Source organism: Natrix helvetica (genome assembly GCF_964273705.1).
Source record: "Natrix helvetica genome assembly, chromosome: Z".
Taxonomy (NCBI): Eukaryota; Metazoa; Chordata; class Lepidosauria; order Squamata; family Natricidae; genus Natrix; species Natrix helvetica.
Window position 1 is genome coordinate 65,413,951 of NC_138554.1, and position 20,374 is coordinate 65,434,324.

The 20,374-nt window shown below is 37.0% G+C and overlaps 1 protein-coding gene across 1 annotated transcript in view; it reads right to left on the minus strand.

The window, feature by feature from the left end:
• The window catches only part of ADCY1 (adenylate cyclase 1), a 216,805-nt gene that overhangs the window by 95,461 nt on the left and 100,970 nt on the right, over window positions 1-20,374 (minus strand). Inside the window, exons 3-4 of the mRNA XM_081932154.1 lie at window positions 12,268-12,386; window positions 7,618-7,729 (exon numbers count right to left, since the gene is read on the minus strand). Coding sequence (XP_081788280.1) covers window positions 7,618-7,729; window positions 12,268-12,386 — 231 coding nt within the window. The remainder of the gene's footprint in view (window positions 1-7,617; window positions 7,730-12,267; window positions 12,387-20,374) is intronic.

Consider the following 20,374-nt stretch of genomic DNA (forward strand, 5'->3'; position numbering starts at 1 on the left):
TTATCTACAGTTGGATTGTTGCATATTTGTAAAGAAAAATGATAAAACATTTCAAATTTTGGAACTTAAATTAGTTGCCTCTATTATTTAACCCATTGTTTAGTATGTGAATTTCATTCTGAAAGCTTCTTAATGACTCTTTAAGGAAGAAAGATGAACTGTCTTTAAACAAAGAAATCAGTCTCTTCTCCCAGCAATCCCTTTGTTAGTTCACAGCCAGAATTGTGAAGTAAGCTGAGAGTTCAATGTAGTTTCCAAATATGCAGCACATCTGTGCAGTTTCAATGCTTTTCTTCTCAGCTGGGATAAAAATCTAATGGTTATAGAAGTGCGTGAGATGAAAAATGCAGATAGACAATGGTGGAGAAAAAGATAGCATGGATTAGAAAATGCAGCATTTAAACCCCAGATGTTAAAAAGTAAATGATCATAACCTGTAAATTAAGGCAGAATGCCAGAAGGATGACAAATGTTATATACACTTAAGGATGAGAATCATATGAATAAGAAAAGAACGAAGAAGAGATATCATAATGTGTCTGGTTTATTTCTGGTATACACACATACCGAGTATTAGCTTTCAAATAAATAACTTCACAGAGTAAAACGGAACAAAAAATAATAAACCAAGACATTAAAAACTTCATGTAAGAAAGAAAAAGGCTATAATTCATTTATATTAGCAACAATCACTATACTTTATTATTCTTATATATTTATTATCCATGAATACCTACATTTTTCTAAATCTATTTTTATTGAATTATGTTTTTCTTCTATAAATAAAAAAGATGAAGAATCTCTTGTTCTATAATTTAGGTGGATATATATGTCTTATCCAGAAGATAAACAACACATTTTCATTTTGACTTGAGTCTATGTTTGCTATTAATTAAAGCATAACTAATTCCATATTTTTATGAGTGCCTATTCAGAAATTCTGCTTTTATTAGGACTAGTTCTCAGGAGATTCATGTACCCTTACAGCAGATATTCTGAATTATCAAGTATGGGTAGAAGCACAAAATAGGAAAGGAACAAACTGAGACAAATTCATGCCCTATCAGACATGTTTACCATTATGACCTGTAAATTTTGTTTATTATTTTTATTACTACTATTAATAGATTTTCTCTCTGTCTCTTTCTCTCTCTCAATAACAACAGTATTAATCCTTTGGCTAGTGCAAAAGAAAGAATTTAATACTACGATACCATGTTCATGATAAAAAGATTTCAGAAGACTTTCAAATATGCCTTCATTCTTCAATCAATCAATCAGAATACAGCTGGAAGGGATCTTGGACGTCTTATAGTCCAACCTGCTGCTCAAGCAGGAGATCCTATACCATTTCAGAAAAGTGACTGTCCAGTCTCTTCTTTAAAATCTCCAGTGATATTGAAGGGACAGCCAAAAAGGAAATATTGTCATTTAGCTATTGCTATAAATAAAGTTGCTTTCTTTGATAGTTAGGACTTGCACCTTAAGTGAATGCCCTCTTCAGATAACACTGGACAACAAAGATTCCTTCCTATATACTTTTGTGTGTACCTTATAGATATTTACCTGCTAGTCACAAAAGTAATATGTAACGTAATCTATCACATGCTGTTTTATAGAAATCTTCCGTTTTTGCAATTTTTTCTTATTTACCTTTGAATTTTCTAATTTTCCCTTGCAGTATAAGATGTTCTGTGTAGCTCATGTATACCCAGGCGTGTATTCAAGGAATATTGTTTGGGCATGCCTATGCATGCCTAGACTGGATGGGTAATGCCTGGAAAAGCTTTACAAGCAGCTTCCATGCCCAGATGCTACTCATTTGATTGATATTATTGTATCAATGATATGTATTTTTATATATATATTGATGCAACTCTTTCAAGTCCTATAGGATGGTTGATGATAAAAGAAAAGTTTCACCAATGTCAGAACAGCTGTGGTAAGTTCTGCTATATTTGTGTGAATATATGCTTAAGCCTCAAAGATGACAATAACTGGACTTATTGAGAAAGTGTATGAACTGTACTTTGTCCAACCTGGGCTCCTTACATTCATTGTGAAAGATGTCCATTTTAGAGCTTGGTTCAGAGGAACTTGGAGGTCAATGCCGTTTGCTATTCCAAAAATATGGTGAGAAGAGAACAATCATGCGACATACTGTTATACTGTTATTTCTGCCTCACTAATGTCACTGGTTTATTTGTTAAAAATAAGAAATCAATTAAATACCCTAATCTTTCTTCAGCCATGAGACCAATATGATGACAATTTGCTAGTATCAAAATCACCAAAGAAATGGCACTTAGATGAAACAGATGAAGATGTTGCAATGTACCGAGCAGGCATAGAAAGTGACAATGATCCAGCTGAACTGTGTATGTCTGGTGGGTCTCATTTCATTACGTAATCAGAATTAAATGACCTGGTCAGGGACTGAGGTTTATCAAAGTCAGAAGCAGAACTACTGGTTTCAAGACTACATGGATAGTGTTTGCTCTCATCAGGTATAAAAATTTCTGCCTTTTGAAGCCACCAAGATAATTTAAGAAGTTTCTTAAGCTTTGTGACAAGCTCATTTTCTGTACTGACATTGATGGTTTGTTCACAGCTACGAGTTGTGAACATGACCCAAAGAATGACTTATTTTATGGATTCATCAGTGTTAAGCCTCAAAGCTATCCTGTTACATAATGGCAATGTATACCCTTCAGCATTTGTTGCTGCACATATTAAAGAAACATACAAAAGCATGGAACTGTTGTTAAAGCCCATCCATGCACCGAGTGGAATACATGGAATATCCATAGAGATCTAAAAGTGGCTTTGTTGCAGGGGTGGGTTTCAAAAAACTTTACTACTGGATTGGTGGGTATGGCTAGATAGGGGGCATATGACTGAGTGGATGTAGTCAACTTGACATCACTCACACACACTCAGCCACATGACCCCTTCATCAAGCCATGCCCACCGAAACAGTGGTGAAAAGTTTTGATGGGGGAGGGGGGCCTCCAGTCTCGCTGGAGTTAATGGAGCCCCTGCAAACTACCCAGTAAGAAAAAAAAGTTTTGGCCTCCCCAGCCCTCAGGAACACACTGCAGGCTTCAGCAGAGTTGGGAGGAAGGAAAAATGCCCCCATTTTTTTGCAAAAATGGGGGCATTTTCCCCTTCCCCCAGCCCTGTTGAAGCCCGCAGAGTGCTTCTGGAGGCTGGGAGAAGGGGAAAATGCTGCCGCCCACCCCTCACTCAACCTGCTGATCAACCTCCCTCCCTCCTTCATCCAAAGTCTCGCGCCACATCAGGAGGCTGAAATTGGAATTTCTTTTCCCCCCTGTTACATATCTTGGCAACAGGATTGATTCTCTCTACCTCCTTTTCCCGCCAAAAAACATGTCAGCAACAGCAGTGATGACTGAGGGAAGCAGTTAGGGGGTGTGGCCAGGCTGCCATTACTACCGGTTCAGAAAGGTATGCCAGATTTTTACTACCTATTCGGAAGAACCGGACCGAATAGGTAGGAACCCACCTCTGCTTTGTTGCTTCGAATGCAGCTCAGATATACCAAGTATTATTGTTACATACAGTCTGTGAATGGGGCAGACATGCAAGACCGTTGCATTACATTAAAAAGAAGTGGCCACAAATAATTTGTTTCCTGAACAATTTTTAATTTCTAGAAAACATGTGACCATACACAATTAAATTAAGCATAATTGTGTAATGAACTCAGACTTGGAGTAACTCCTTTAAAAGGTTGATATTGTATTTTTGGAATTATAAGAACATTCTGATATAATGGCAGATTTCTTGATTGATTCCATACCCGAGAAAGTAAATATTTTGACAAATTTTACAATTAACTCAAAATCCTTGTAGGATTTAATTCAGCAAATTCACATTATGTAGTTATAATAATGAAAAGTTCTCAAGTATCTGTCATCAATATTGAGGCCTGCCTTCCTGGAATATATCACTTCGTCCGACATAAATATATATAAATATATTTATACCTGGGTATCATTTCTAAACTGTTAAACCATAACTCAGTGTAAAACAAATGGGAGGCTTTCAGGACAGTTGAATAGAACCATATATCTAGCAGTCCAGACAGTTTCAAAATGACTGTGGCCAAATGCAGTAATTTACATAAATAATAAAAGTGGAGTTGAATCTTGGCACATGTTCTGGATGGCTATACATTCATCTATCCTCTAAAAAAGAATAAGTTCATTAAGATGTTCATGTCACTATAAGTTTTACCTGATTTGTAGCTAGGCCATTTCCCATATGTTATCTAAACAGAATGACTGTAATATATCATGGGTAAGATTGGTTTTACACACAGAATATGTTGGCCTCTAATACATCTTGTCTGATTCACTGTAAGACAATTTTAATAGAGATGCAATATCAAATTGCCTCTGAGACCATTTCAATATACTGATACGTATCTTTAAAGCCTCAAGTGTCATTTGACTGAACTAACAGCAATTCCCATATCTACTTTCTTCTATTTTAAGAACATTTTCTTTAATGTCCCTCTTCTATTTGAAATCTGTCTAGCAACAATAAAAAGATATGTTTCCTCTATCATTAAGCTAGCCATTTGTTATTTTTTAAGCAGCAGGCAAAAACACTTTATGATGGCACTTTTAATATTTTTAAAAATATTTTATCTGCTGTTGTTATCAAATCAACTCAGTTCAACTTCAATCAATCAATCAATCAATCAATCAATCAAATATGTTGTATTTTTGTAAAAAAATGGCTATGCCTACAGCATACAGAATCATTCAATCACAGTATTTCCTGTGATGTTGTATGAAAATTGCACTTTGAAGAGGTAGGATAGGTAGATTATTGACATTTTTTAACTTTGTTATTAGAGAATCCTCCTGAGAATATTATGGACACAATCAAGAAAACCAACAAAACAAACAAATCAACCTAGAGTTCTCATTTGAGGCACAAATGATCAATTCAAATTATCTTATTTCAGATACATTACACAAAACCTAATGCCATAGATAAGGCTGTAATATTAGGATGATGGGACATAAGAGAAGAAGAATATGAGCAACGGCAAGGTAGATGGATTCAAATGCAATGGCAACTTTTTTCCTCCATGATGCAAGTTCTTTTTTCAAATATTTAAAGTATGGTACAAGTTAGCAAAACATAAAAACAAAGGAAAAATGAATTTGTGCTATTGTTAAACTAAATTATCTGCTAAAAATGGTGCTAGAAAGCAAAATTAAATGTGATAAAATATACTGTATAGGATAAAACTTAAACTAAATAAATTAATGCTTCTGTTCCCTACTACTTTTTCTCTTTTCTACATAAGCAGTATGTTGTCTAGTACTACAGAAATAGCAGGCAAAAAAACAAAACAGAAGAAAAAACCAAGTAGATTCCACACAAACACACCCATGCAACAGAGTATCAAAGGTGCTTGAATTTTAGTAAAATAGGATGAAATTAATAAATCAAAGAAAATGCAAGGGCCTTAACATCTCCTTGCAAACAGCCAGTATTCCATCATGCTTGAAATCAGCCACCATCATCCCAGTCCCAAAGAAAACAGCAATTAACTGTCTGATTGCATTAACATCTGTAGTGATGAAGTGCTTTGACAGATTGGTTCTTCAACACCTTCGGTCATGCCTCCTACCAAATTTTGACCAATACCAGTTTGCCTTCAGGGGGAATAGGTCGACAGATGACACCATAGCTATTGCTTTACATTCCTTGGTGAGTCATCTAGAGAAACCTGGAAACTATGTCAGAATGCTTTTCATAGACTACAGCTTGGCCTTCAACACCATTCTGCCGAGCATCCTTACCAAAAAGCTGACTTACTTGAATTTTTCCTCTCCCATCTCTGACTAGATTAAAGACTTTCTAATGGACCAGCCACAAACAGTGAGGGCTGGGTCTTTCATATCCTTCTCCTTGAAACTCAGCACTGGCTCTCCTTAGGACTGTGTGCTCAGTCCATACCTGCATTCATTGTACACATACGATTGTGTAACTTCTGACCCATCCACTGTAATTATCAAGTTTGCAGATGATATCACCGTATTGGGCCTTATTACAGGTGGAGATGGAGCAGCATATTGGGGGGGGGGGTGTTCAAAAATTATCCACATGGTGCTCAAAAAACAACTTGCACCTGAACATCAGCAAGACAAAGGAAATAGTGCTAGACTTCCAGAAGAAGAAAGAGGAACCTGCCCCACTTTCCATCGAGGGGGTCTGTGTGGAGAGAGTCCCCTCCTTCAAATTCCTGGGAGTCCATCTTAGCAAAGATCTCACCTGGAAAGCCAACACAATCCAGGTGGCCAAGAAGGCCCAACAGAGACTCCACTTCCTTAGGGTCTTGTGGAAGAACAAGGTAGAACAACAACTGATGACCTCCTTTTACTGGTCCACAATAGAAAGCGTCCTCACTTATTGCATGGTATGGTATGCTGGCTTGACCACCGTGGATAGAAAGACATTACAGAGGTTGATGAGCATGGCACAAAACATCATAGGCTGCCCCCTGATACCACTAGATGAAATCACTAGGACGTGCTGCCTTATAAGAGTGAGGAAAATTCTCAGGGAGGACTCACACCCTGATCAGCATTTATTTACTCTCCTACCATCGGGCAGAAGATATAGAAACATAGTCAGTCATACGAACAAGCTGAAGAACAACTTTTATCCATGGGCTGTCACACTCCTGAATACACGTAACATTGTAAGTATGTAATATGATAGACTTGCAGGGGTAGTGCAACGTGCAACATATTCATATTGGTGCAATTTATTATAATGTAACATATATGTATAGAAGATTGTGTGTTTGTTAGTATGATTTACTGGGCTAGGGATTTTCTTTCTTTCACTCTGAGTTATTGAGATGTATTTGTGTTGGGGGTACACTAAGGGAGGCTCAGCCAGTCTCATTGTACACATGTGCATTGACAATAAAGGTTTAAATTGAATGTGCACATACAAAATTGCCTAATTAATATTATCAGTTTTTTTTTCTAAGTGAAAAAAATATGGAACATTATGTAGTTCTGCACTCTATGCACGGTATGATCAATATTAATTCTTCAAAATAATTTTAATTGTGTTATGTAACAACTGGTGATGAAATGTCAGTTCAATTATTATTTCTATCACTAATTCGTTTGCAGCTCCAATTGATTATTTTAGAGGCGGCTGACTTTTGGTAGCTAAGAACTGCATAGAACATTTTTAAAAAGCTACAGAATGAAAAAGGCTACAATATAGAGGCTTTTTATTTTAGAAAAAAATCTGTGGAACACCTATTTTTATAGATTATATTAGAATTGTCATCTATAATGCAACATTCTCTAACTCAGTGTGACAGAAAACAAAACTAGCAGTTTTTAGCAATCATGAGCACAAAAATGGTACTTGGAACTTACATCAATTGTTTAAACATGGTTTTATAGATTGTTAACCAAAGTATTTGAAGAGCTATTGACTTTTTAGAAGAAAAAGTGATGGAAATTGGATTAGAAACACACCTCAGCTTTGTATAATTCACAAAGCATTAAATATTAAATTCATGGTGACAAAAACATATGCACTTACTGTGGCTAATTCATCAAACTTTCCAAAAAGTTCATTCAGAAGCTTCACTAGTTCTTGAGCAGTACACTGAGATGCCAAACTGGTAAATCCCACAATGTCTGCAAATAATATACTGTAAAATGAAAGGAAGAGTCAGAGATATTTTGCCAATAACTTACATGTTAACATTTTAAAGGAATTCATAGAGAAAATTGGGGAAGGAACATAAAACAAAAATTGAGATAACTGCAAGTTATTTTACATAGCCTTGGTCGTGCCTTGAAGGGATGGAGTACTGAGTCAGCCAGGATGCTGGCAGAAGTATGGATTGCAGATCTCAGCTCCATTAAATCTCTCATAAAGTTGAGCTAATATTTTTGAATTAGTTTGACCACCATGATATTCCATCATACTTATCAGTTCCTGTGTACATTTGTATTATCCCTGTCCCTTACTTTGATTTAGGATGAAACTTATCTCTATAAATTCCAATTTCAATTATATTACCATACCTCAGTGCAAGTACAGGTAGTCCTCGACTTACAACAGTTTGCTTAGTGACTGTTCAAAGTTACAATGGCATCGAAAAAGGGACTTATGACCATTTTACACACTTATGACCATTGCAGGATCCTCATGGTTAGGATTTACATTCAGATGCTTGACAACTTACTCACATTTATGAGGGTTGCAGCGTCCTGGAATCATATCATTCCATTTTGTGACCTTCTGACAAGCAATTCAATGGGGAAATCAGATTCACGTAACAACCATGTTACTAATTTAATAATTGCAGTGATTCATTTACCAGAAAAGTCATAAAATGGGGCAAAACTCACTTAACAAATGTCTCACCAACATAAATTTTGGGTCAATTGTAGTCGTAAGTTGAGGACTACCTCTACTTTTAAGCATACAGGAGCACACAGGAAGAACCTCTCTTCAACTAATTAAAGCATAGGTATCTCTGCATGATCATGTCTTTATTACCATGATATTTTACATTTTTATTACTAATATTTTTGTATTGCTTCATTTAGTTCAAAGCAAGGTATAACATAAACAGAAAATTAAAAATGGTAAGATCATATCCTAATGGCAATGCCATCCATCTGGGGCAGGTTGTAATTTAAGGTCCTCCTTAATCCCCTGTATTGTAAGAAAGATTAAGAAATGGTACAGCATTTTACTCTTATTGCTATATTACGTTAAAACATAAAATAAAATCCTCAGTGGCCAAACTGGAACCATAGGAAAATGGCTGAGAAAAATTATCTACTAGGAGAGTGTCCACTTATTGACTGCTTTAATTCAGAATACCAAGGAGAAAAGAAATTTTCCAAATAAAGCCTTAACCATAAGCTTAAGCTTTAAATATCTGTATTTGTGTTTAAATGCTGCAGAGATAGATATCCATGTTAATGGACCATTTTTGGTAATCTTGAGAGAGAAAACAGAGGAATGGAAGAGATGTTGGAGGTCTTCTGGTTCAACACCTTATACAGAAGATCCTCTACAATTCTGGACAAATGGCTGTCCAGTCACTTCTTGAAAACCTTGAGGGATAGAATACCAACAAGTTCCAGAAGCAAGCCATTTCACTGATTAGTTGTACTCACTGTCCAAACATTTTTCTTTAATTCTAAATTGGACCTTTCTCTAATGTTCTTCCTTCCATTGCATCTTCTCCTGCCCCCAGGTGCTTTGGAGAATAAGTTGATTCCCTCTCCTCTGTGACAATTCCTCAAGTATTGGAAAACTGTTATCCCTATTACCCCTAGCCCTTTTTCTTCATTACCTAATTTCTAGTTCCCTCAGTTAAGGCCTCCAGACCAGGGGTGGATTCTAGCCGGCGTTACTGCCAGTTTGCTCGTGGGTGTGCTTTGCGCACATGAATAGAACTCAAAAACAAGATTGCGGCGGCAACTGTGGCAACTGCGGAATTGGTTCAGAGGCATGACCAGGCTGGGTCACTGCTGGTTCTGCAACCCAGGCTGGCATACCACTACCGGTTTGGCTGAACTGGGCCGAACTGGTAGGAACTCACCTCTGCTCCAGACCCCTTATCATCTTTGTTACTCTTCTCTGCCCTCTTTCTAGAATTTCAGCATCTTTTTAATATCTTAGTGACCAGAATTAGATATGGTATTGGAAGTGTGGGTTCACCAGTGCAACATAAAGCAGTCTTATCACTTCATATGATCTTGAAACTATCCCTCTGTTGATGCAAGGTAGGATTAGATGGTTAGGATATGTTTTGCTTTTTTCCTGTTTTAGTTTTCTTTTCTTTTGAATACCTTAAAAATATACAATTTAGGAATTTCTTCATTTTTTCTAATCACATTTATATTATAATAATAACAGTTTTAAAAGATGTAATGGCCCCTATCTGATGTAAAACCTCCTGATTTCCACCTCACCAACACAGTCCTATAGCCTTTATTCAAAAAACTTTCTATCATCTTTTATATTTTCTTCAAATCCGTCAGCCACCCACCTTTTATGTGGAGGCCTCATATCAGAGGTGGGTTGCCAATTTTTCTACTACCGGTTCGGGCGCACCCACTGCATGCATGCACAGAAGCGTCTGAGTGGGTGGGCAGAGCCTCCCACCGCTGCTACTACCAGTTTGCCCAATCTGGGCCAAACCGGGAGCAACCCACCTTTGTCTCATATGCTGTGTAAGTCATTGCTAAATGTCACAACACCATGCTAAACCTTTTAAACAAAAATAAAATCTACATTTTTCTTCAATGTAGTGTCTGAACCAGCTGCAGTGTCTATATTTAGGATGGGCATAGAGAGTTGCAAGAATAGAAAATGACTGCTGCTTTTGTTACTGCTGCTGAAAGAGCATCAGGAGACCTGTGTCTCTTATGCACATTCTTTAAAAAAAAGTTGGATTAGATAAACAGGAGATGTGTGAGGCACGTAATATCTTTTTATCTTATTCCTTTCTACAGAATTGTGATTTGGCCTGCCATTAAATAGCTTAATGGGAATGGATTAATGTGTCCATGGAGTAGATGACTCACCCAAGTCCCTGAGTTTAATTACAAACCACTTGATCATGGGAAGTGCTGGTGAAGTAGTAAACACTCACCCAGCAAGGGGATGCAGAACAATTTCCCACTGGAGTGAAGTATCTAATGAAAGAGAAATGGATTCTGAATGATGGATCTGAAACTTGATGAAGGAAAGCAACAACCCAGAGGTTTTGTTGGCAATGTGCCTTATCACCTTTTTAATGTCAGATGATGCAGCATCTTCCTTTTTAGAGACTATTCAATTATTTCTTTCCAAATGATTTCAGACTGATATTCTAAATGCTAATTTACTTTCAGGCATGTAATTCTAAATAAAGTTTTATCTATAAAAGATGCACACTACAAACATTCAGAATTCAATGAAATATATAAATGAAGAAGTTCAGTAAAAGAAGTGTATCTTCTTGCTCTTTGTAGCTTGGAAGCAAAGGTAATAATATAGCTCACATTTGCACGTGAGTCATGTGGATATATATTCCTAAAGATCAGTGGTGGACTTCAAAATTTTTTAGAACCTCTTCTGTAGGTGTGGTCTGCTTTGTGGGAGTCGCTTGCTGGCCATGTGACTGGGTGGGAGTGGCTTGCGGCCATTGGACCAGGTGGGAGTGGCTTGCCAATGATGTGACTGGGTAGGCATGGCCAACTTGTAAAATGTGGTGAAATTCACTTAACAATGCTCTTGCTTAGCAACCAAAATGTTGGCTCAGAAACTCTGGCATTTGAAGCACTCAAGTCTTAAAGCTGTCGAATTATAAGACCCTTGCACCCCTAGCCCTTTAGAAAAAAAACCCAGGGATGTTCAAACTTGACAGCTTTAAGACTTGTGGACTTCAACTCCCAATATTCCTCCTCTCGCTCTTCATCTTGATGATGTGCGGACAGGCAGGGGAAGGGAGCTGGAACCTGTTCTAAACGGCACTGTAGATTTGTGGAACCTCTTCTATAGAAGTGGTTAGAACTGGCAGGAACCCACCCCTGCTAAAGATAGTGAGTGTGGGCTCAAACTCATCAAGAAACAGACCATCTAGTATTTGTAAAAAAGTAGATATAAATAATTATATTGGGACCTTGATAATGTAATAATAATTGTGCAGAAGCAGGAAAAGACTAAATTAATACTGTACAATTTGGATTTGTCAAAAGGAATATAGACAGAAATTGAACATTTCTGTTTGTACCTGAAAAGATATGTAACATGTTCAGCTAAATTCTGAATTAAAAAAAAAAATCACAAGGCCAGGAGTAGTAGCCATGCTACAATTATTCTTTAATCACAGAGATCACTGAGGGCTTCTGTTCCAAATGAAATCTAGAATTTAGTAACTAACTTGGTTTCCAAAACGTCCTACAAGGAAAGAGTTTTATAAAAACATTGTCCATCTCTATTAAAAACTAGTATTGCTTTTGCTTGGTTGTATCTCTTGTAATATTTTGAATGAGATGGTATTTTTCCTTATATTACAACTGTATTTTCTACTTTACTCACTCAAAATAAGTTGATACTCTTCACTTGCAGACATTCAGATTTTCACTGCATATGTTTTTGCTTTTCATTGCCTCTCATTGTAGATATGTGAAAAGTTCATACAGCCTGATTTATTTTGTAAGTTCATATCAATCCTACCTAACATTGTCATGTCTCTGAATGTAAATCTTATGGAAAATTCTTTCAGGTGGCTTAAGGAAATCTTCCTTCATTTCCATGGCAACATTTCTGGGCAAAAGGCTCATCAGGAGTCGTTCCTAAAAACAAGAACAAACATATTAATAGTACTTTTTAATTTTTTAACAAATTAAGTAGGCAATTAATGCTTAATATTTTTGAGGTTGACTCTTCAAAATTTAGAAGTACTGAAGCTCACCCATTTGTCTCCAATAGTTAGATTACTCCAATTTATTCCTAATCATTCAGAAATACTGGAACTGGACTAAGGTTTTTAAAAATCTCATTGACGTATGAGATTAGCCATTATTTTTTTAAAAAAAGTAGCTAGCCCAAGCAGCTAAGTCTTTTTTCAATGCTCTTGCTGCATAGCTAAGATATCACAAATCATTTTGCATGATCATAAGTTAAAGTCCCATAAGAAACAGAAACAGACTGGTTATGTGGAAGATGAAGAGGATGTATAAAATACAGAAATACACATAATCCTGTATTCTGGAAAGAGAAAACACAAAAGATTCTCTGGATTCTAAGGATTGAGCCAGGAGACGCCAGACCAAGCAGAATAGAACAAGATATTAATAATATACTTCTTTCTCCAAAATCTCATTCTGATCACTATTTTAGCAGTAACCATTATGTTTTTAAAATCAAATTGCAAGCCTTAATCCAAGAATAGCATAATTTAGCAAAGACCTTGTCCGATATTTTGCTTTTGTCAATGGCAAGCATTTATTCAGATTTCTAAGAAAAATTCAATAGTCCTTCTAAGTCAAATTTGAATAAGTTCTACACCAACCCTCCAACTCACAATCTTTCTCCAGATGTTCTCCCTGCATAACTTAGTCAGTAACTGGTATAGAACACTAATGTTAATTTAAGATTAATATGCAGATCTTAGCTTTCCATGCTTATAGAAGATTACCTTAAGTAGGGAATGCTAAAATTAAAAAATAAAACCCTCTGACCATTGGGGATTAGCTGGGGATTAAAACTGCAACTGCACATGGGCAGGAAGGGGTGAGGGGAGGGTTAATGTATTCTTAATAGGTGTCTTGGATTAGTTGTAACCCCTGAGGACCTATCCAATGGTACCAAAGGGAAGGAAAAGAGGCATCGTGTTAGGGACCGGATATAAAAACTCTTACTTTTGAATTCAGGAGTGTGTTCTTGGGCCTAGAATTTACAGTTGAAGTCTTGTTCAAGCTCACCGCACTTTGCAAACTGCTTTTTGTTTTCTTCTATTTTTGTTAATAAAATTCTTTTCTTACTGATCCAAGTTTTTGTAAGGATTTATTTCAAATAAATTGGCCCCCAACATGGAGCTCAAGGCTTCTGTTTTGGGGATGGGAGCTGACATTGCGATGACACGACGTGCGATCTTGGAACTCCGAGATCGTAGTTGGTATTTCTGCCACTGGACGGTCCTTTTGGACCTAAAATGTCCTGTAGAGTAATAGAGAAGAGTATGTCCTGCTGATCTCAGGGACACTGCAAAGTCCCTGATTGATCCAGGAGAAGCTCTTTTTTTCTGACAACAGAAATGCAACCTCCAAAGCTGCTGAAGTTGGGACAGCTCTGGAACAGAAGGAAAGCGGAAAGAGAAAGTGTGTTGAATTGGTGAGGAAATGTCATTATTAGAAAAGAGATTACCCAAAATATCAAAGCTAAACTAAAATTGAAGACGGAGAAGAGTAAGCAGCAAAATTAAGCCATATTAAACTCAGTGTTTTATCTTTTTAAATTTTTCTTTATACAGATGGAATCTTTGCAAATGTTTCCTATTTTTTAATCTGAACAGCTTAGTTTTTCTTCTTCTACTTTCCATTCTTTTTTCTACTTATGGATTAAAAGTTCCTTTCTTATTTTTTTTATAACTCTGGCTGGGACTGTTTTCTTTTTCCATTTAAGATTTTTTTTCTTTTTTAAGTTTGCAATATAAAGAGGATACAAAGATCAATATAAAGAGGGATGTAACAACAGAGGAAAAGAATTAACACTGACACTTAGAGGCTTGTTTTCTTTTCTTTCTCTTTGATCATTTGATTTATACTTCAAGGTTTTTCACTTTGTTTATTGAGAGTGATAGCAGGAAGAGCACAGGTTGTTTGCATAGGTGCTCCTCGGGAGTGCTATCAGTAGCTGGACTGGAGTGAAGACAAAGCCTTGATTTAAAGATTATAATGAACTTGCTTGAAATCTAATAAAAAGCCTTGAACGCTATAGTGGCAGTGTTTATAAGCTGGAAGAATGGAGCAATATGTAAAAGAAACCATAACATGGCAAATGATTATGTTTGAAATTAAAAAATATTAGTAGTAACAGAGAAAATTGAGAAACGAATGGAAAATATAGAACGCAAAACAGTAAAATTTGATGGAAAAATTGAGGATGTTTATCTAATGAAGAATGTGGAGGACAGAGTTCTAAAAATTGAAGAAAAAATGAACAAAGAGATAAGAAAATTGTTGATACTGACAGTAAGTGGTCAGAAATGGCAAGAGTGGAACATGGAAAGGGGAGATGGACGGTCTGGAACTTTATCCCAGATTGCAAAGTATAAAAGAAGAAAAGAGAGAAAAATTGACGGAAGTAAGGAGAGAAATCTTGACAGAAGCATCAGTGATAACCAAAGACAAGCTGATGGAAGGAGAAGATGGAGGGTTTCAAGTCTTTATAAAATACAAAATGAACAACAAGGTGTGAAGAGAAGGCCATACAAGATTTATTAAGAAAGTAACCAGAATACTAAGGCTACAAATGGCAAGAAACATAAGACTGCGCTACTACTGGAAAGATACAGGTTGATGTTATGAAAGTTTATAATAAAAAACTAAGTTAAATTTGTTTAATTTAGAGTACTATGTATAAAATGGACTGATAATAGTTATTGTTAAATAAATGATTAATAATGATAACAACATATATATACATATTAGTTTTATAATATGAAATTTTATATAAACTGTAAATGGAGACTATGAGAGGAGGTTTAAAAGCTTTGTTATTAAATATAGCCAACCTTTATTTAGAACATGTTATAAAGATGTAATGACATTGGATGATTTTAGGAGGATATAATGGAATGCCTTGTTATAATTTTACTTTAATTCATATCAAAGGATGCAAAAAGAATTATCATCAAAAGAAGGTTTAACAATTATAAGAATTCATACACACACACACACACACACACACACTGGATTGAAATGAGTAAATTGACATTTGAAATTAGAGATTAAATAGATAAAAAATGATACAGGATATGGGATATATTGAATTTGTGGTTAGATAAAAAACACGGAAATGAAAGCTATCAGAGTAAATACAAGAACAACTGTATAATAATAGCAAGGTATATAAATATACTTATTTTAAAAATATGTGATTTGATATGAATTGTAAGTGATGACTATGGAAGGGATGCACAGAAAACATGTAACCAACTGACACACTTTCTGTAATTTATAACAGGAGAGGGTTTTATGTTTTTTATTTTGTCTGTTTGTGTTTGTTTAAAAAATAAAAAAAATGTTTTTAAAAAAGGTTTCTGTTCCATGGCCCTTGGACAGCTGAATCGATTGAGGAAGGCATGCCCCATTGATTTCAATGGTCCACAGTTGTTTCTGCAGTTCAGGAGTGCGGAACGGGACCCTGGCCCATGGATTGAAATAGAGGTAGGTGAGAACAGAAAGGGAAGGGGATCAGGAAATAATTGCTGGGAACAGACCGGGCAACTTCGTGCGCAAACCTAGATGAGTAATTCTGGTGAAATAAGAATACACCTAGGCGTTGGAGGTTGGGTAGGACTGCGAGAATCTGAGACTTGTGTGAGAAGCATGTGAATGAGGTGTCCCTAGCAGTCCATAGGATTGTGGTAAAAGGAAAAGGCCCCCAGCAGTCAATAAGATTGTGGTAAAGGACAGGGTGAAGGAGGAGTGTGGATCCGCATTTTAAATGCCCATGAGGGAATTGGCTGGGAACACATGTCTGAGTGGATAATAGAAGGTCTCTGTAGAACAAGTTGGAAAGGATAACTCGGATCTGGTAACCAATCATGGGCAATTCAAAGGGATTCCAAGGGAAATGTGTTAAAAACATTCGTTAAAACTCCAAATTAAAAATTGAACCCCAGAGTGCACTAGGAAAATTACTAGAAGGATGGAAGAGTTCACCATATAACAAGTTAGTTACTGAACTCAATCTGATTAAAGAAGACATGGTGAATCTTTGGTTTTTGTCTGGTGGGAGGATGAAAAAGTTAATTGGCCCAGGTTAGGAACTAATGAATATTTTGCCTGCAAAAACTTATATGATTATGTTAAAGGAAAGGCTTGAAAATCTCTTGATAATGAGCTAGAGTATGCCCTAATATGGAACCCAACCAAATGGGCCAGTAAATTGGAAGCAAAACCTCCCAACCTCTTCTTGGTAAGTGATGAAGAAGAGGCAGAGAGGAGAAAATATCTGCCCCCACCATATAATAAAGTTCCAATAAATATGCCACAAGCCCCACCACAGGAGCTAAATGTGCCAGAAAGCCCTCAAGTCAGGCAGAAAGTAAATCAATATAACGCTCTAAGGAAAGAATTCAAGCAATGTAAAAAGGACATAGATGATTTTTATAGAATTAACAGAAAATATAGCTGGAATTTTGAATGTAACAAACTGTTTTGTATGTGGGGGTACAAAAGTGAGAGGAAGGTGGCCATGGGAGGCCAACGAGGTAGATCTAAGTAACACTAGCTGGAGTTGGGAATTTAATTTTACCTTGAATTGGTGCATGGGTATTAGAGAACGAGATATTGGGGAAAACCTGCTTCAAAGGAACCCAACCTAGTGAAGATGTAGGAGATATGGTATGTGAAGGAGTCTTAGCTTGTAACTCCAGTAACCAACCAGAATGGTGGAGTGGAACTAATAAAACGTTGACAGGGTTGTATAAAAACATTTCCAGTAAATGGAAAAGATTGGAAGGAATCACCAGAATCTGTCACAAAAATATAAACTGGGTGGCACCAAATGGATTATATTGGATCTGTGGGAAGAGGGCATATGCCCACCTGCCTATTAATTGGAGTGGGACATGTATATTAGGAACCATACGACCTAGTTTTTTTCTAATACCTATCCAGAAAGGAGAAACTGTAGGGGTACTGGTTTATGATGATGCTGGAGCAGCTGGATATAGACCCAGGTTAAAGCGGGAAGTAAAAGATAAGATGCAGAGTACTTTACTTTACTTTACTTTTATTTAGACTTTTATACCGCCCCCTCTCCCCAAAGGGACTCGGGGCGGAGTAGGGCAAAAGAAAGACTAAAGAGGTTGATGGAGATAAAGTGCTGAGAGTTTCAGGGTGGGCACCCTCAGATTGGCTCCAGAGTGGATAATCGCAGTATATGATCCTGCGACATGGGCAGTGGATGGAACTTATGGGTACCATACTCCAATATATATGTTAAATAGGATAATTAGGCTGCAAGTGGTGGTGGAAATCATTACTAATGAAACTGCCCCTAGATCTATTAGCTGAAATGATTAAAAAAATAAGAACAGCGATGTACCAGAACCAATTAGCCTTAGATTATTTGCTAGCCAAAGAAGGAGTGTGTGGAAAATTTAATTTAACAAACCGTTGCTTAGAGATTGATGATACTGGAGAAATAATCAGAGAGATAACAGACCGGATGAGAAAGAGTGCCCACATCCCTGTACAAACTTGGACTGGAATCTTGGATGATGAAGGATTTTTAGGGGGAATCTTCAGAAATTGGAAACAGACCCTATTTATGGTAGGTATGATATTCCTTGGATTGATGTACCTACCGTGTCTAATTCCTCTAATAAGAAGTATTGTACACAGTACTGTGAAAGGAATGATAAGTGTAACTAATAGAGATAAGCAAATGATGATGCTAATAGGGGTAACTGGACATACTGCAATTGTGCAATATGAAAATGCTGAAGAAATTAGGGAGAGTTTGAAACCTTTTAATAAGTAAGTTTTATTTTTGAAGGTGAATAAATAATAGAAAGGGTGGATTTGTAGGGAATGCTAACATTCAAAAATAAAAGCCTCTGACCGTTGGAGATTAGCTGGGGATTAAAACTGCAACTGCACGTGGGCAGGAAGGGGCGGGGGGAGGGTTAATGTTTTCTTAATAGGTGCCTCGGATTAGTTGTAACCCCTGAGGACCTATCCAATGGGACCAAAGGGGAGGGAAAGGGGTGTCGCATTAGGGACCGGGTATGAAAACTCTTACTTTTGAATTGAGGAGTGTGGCCTAGAATTTACAGTTGAAGTCTTGCTGAAGCTCACCGTGCTTTGCAAACTGCTTTTTATTTTCTTTTATTGTTGTTAATAAAATTCTTTTCTTACTAATCCAAGTTTTTGTAAGGATTTATTTCCAACACTTACAGACTGCTGACAACAAAATTAAAGTGATTTGCATGTTCATATTCTGCTTTAATGTTTTCATTACTGAAAATAAAATACTAGATTCTGGCTTTGGAATCATTATCATTTTGTTTTTATGATTCTCATTCCCCACCCCAGCCTGGCATCCAACTGCATCACATTCTATTTAGTTAACTGGTAAAGAATAGAAGAAAGAAAAATACAATTTTCATTCACTTTCCTAATACATCTTTCTAGAAACTAAAAGTTGCTGGCTATTTATTAATTGTGTGTTTTCACTTCAGAAGTATCCATTAACCTGTTATGCCTGCCCTGAGCTTAGAATGAATTATATTCATCATGCCATTTTCCAAAGTAATTAAAACATGCCTTATCATTTCAGTCTTTTAAATAAATAGTACTTGGAAGTGAAGATCTTGAAAAAGCAAACATCTATTATAAGATCCTGTTTTGTTTCAACTCTCTATTTACTTAACTGAAACCTCTGTAACTATATTCAATCAATCAGAATAGAGCTGGAAGGTACTTTGGAGGTCTTCTAGTCCAGCCCCCTGCTCAAGTAGGACACCCTCTACCATTTCAGACAGTGACTGTCTAGTCTCTTCTTAAAAACCACTGTCAGCTCTGGCCAGCCCAGAGGCGTGGAGCTGCCATTCAGGGGAGAAGACTGAGCCAGCTGCCAAGACTCACTATCCCACAAGCTGAAGAAACTCCTGCAAACAGCACTATATAGTGCAAGATATACTAGATTCCAGGTTGCACAGGGGACGGTTACAATATCGTATTTTATGGAAAGGTTATCCTCTGTCGGAGGTATCTTGGGTTTATAGCAAGGACTGTAGAGCACCCCACCTGGTAGCGATATTCTACCGTCCCATAAAACCAGGGGAAAGGGGTCCTTCAACTCCTAACTAACTGTAATTCGTAGCTCCCCAGATGCTGTCTCCGTGGTAGGGGGCCAGCCCAGAGGCCTTGAGCTGCCTTTCAGGGGAGAAGACTAGGCCAGCTGCCAAGACTCATCGTCCCACTTCCACAAGCTGAAGAAACTCCTGCAAACAATCCATGATTAATTGTCAGGTGGTTTTTGCTCTGGGTCACAAGGTGATGGGTGTGCGCACGTGCGGGGTACAGTTCATCTTAATTACTAATGTAGCTATAAAAGGTGGTGGGAAGCACAGGGTGGCAGCTCTGACAATTTATTCATTGCTTAGTGCTTTGTTGGTCAGTTTCTGCCAAAGAAAGAATACAAACTGCATTTACAAACCGTTTCTGTGTTTGGCTGGTTTCATTAACGCTTCGAAACCTGACAACCACCAGTGATGAAGCACTCACAACTTCTGAAGGCAAGTGTTCCACTTATTAATTGTCCTCACTGTTAGGAAGGTTCTCCTTAATTCCAGGTTGCTTCTTTCTTTGATTAGTTTCCATCTATTGTTTCTTTTCCTTTACTCTGATGCTTCGGAAATAAATTGACCTTCTCCTCTTTGTGGAAGTCTCTCAAATACTGGAATACTGCTATCATGCCCCCCCCCCACCTAGTCTTTCTTTTTTGTAGACAAGCCAAACCAAAATTCTGCAACCATTCTTCATATGTTTTAGCCTCCAGGCCTTTAATCATCTTAGTCACTGCTCTTTGCACTTTTTCCAAA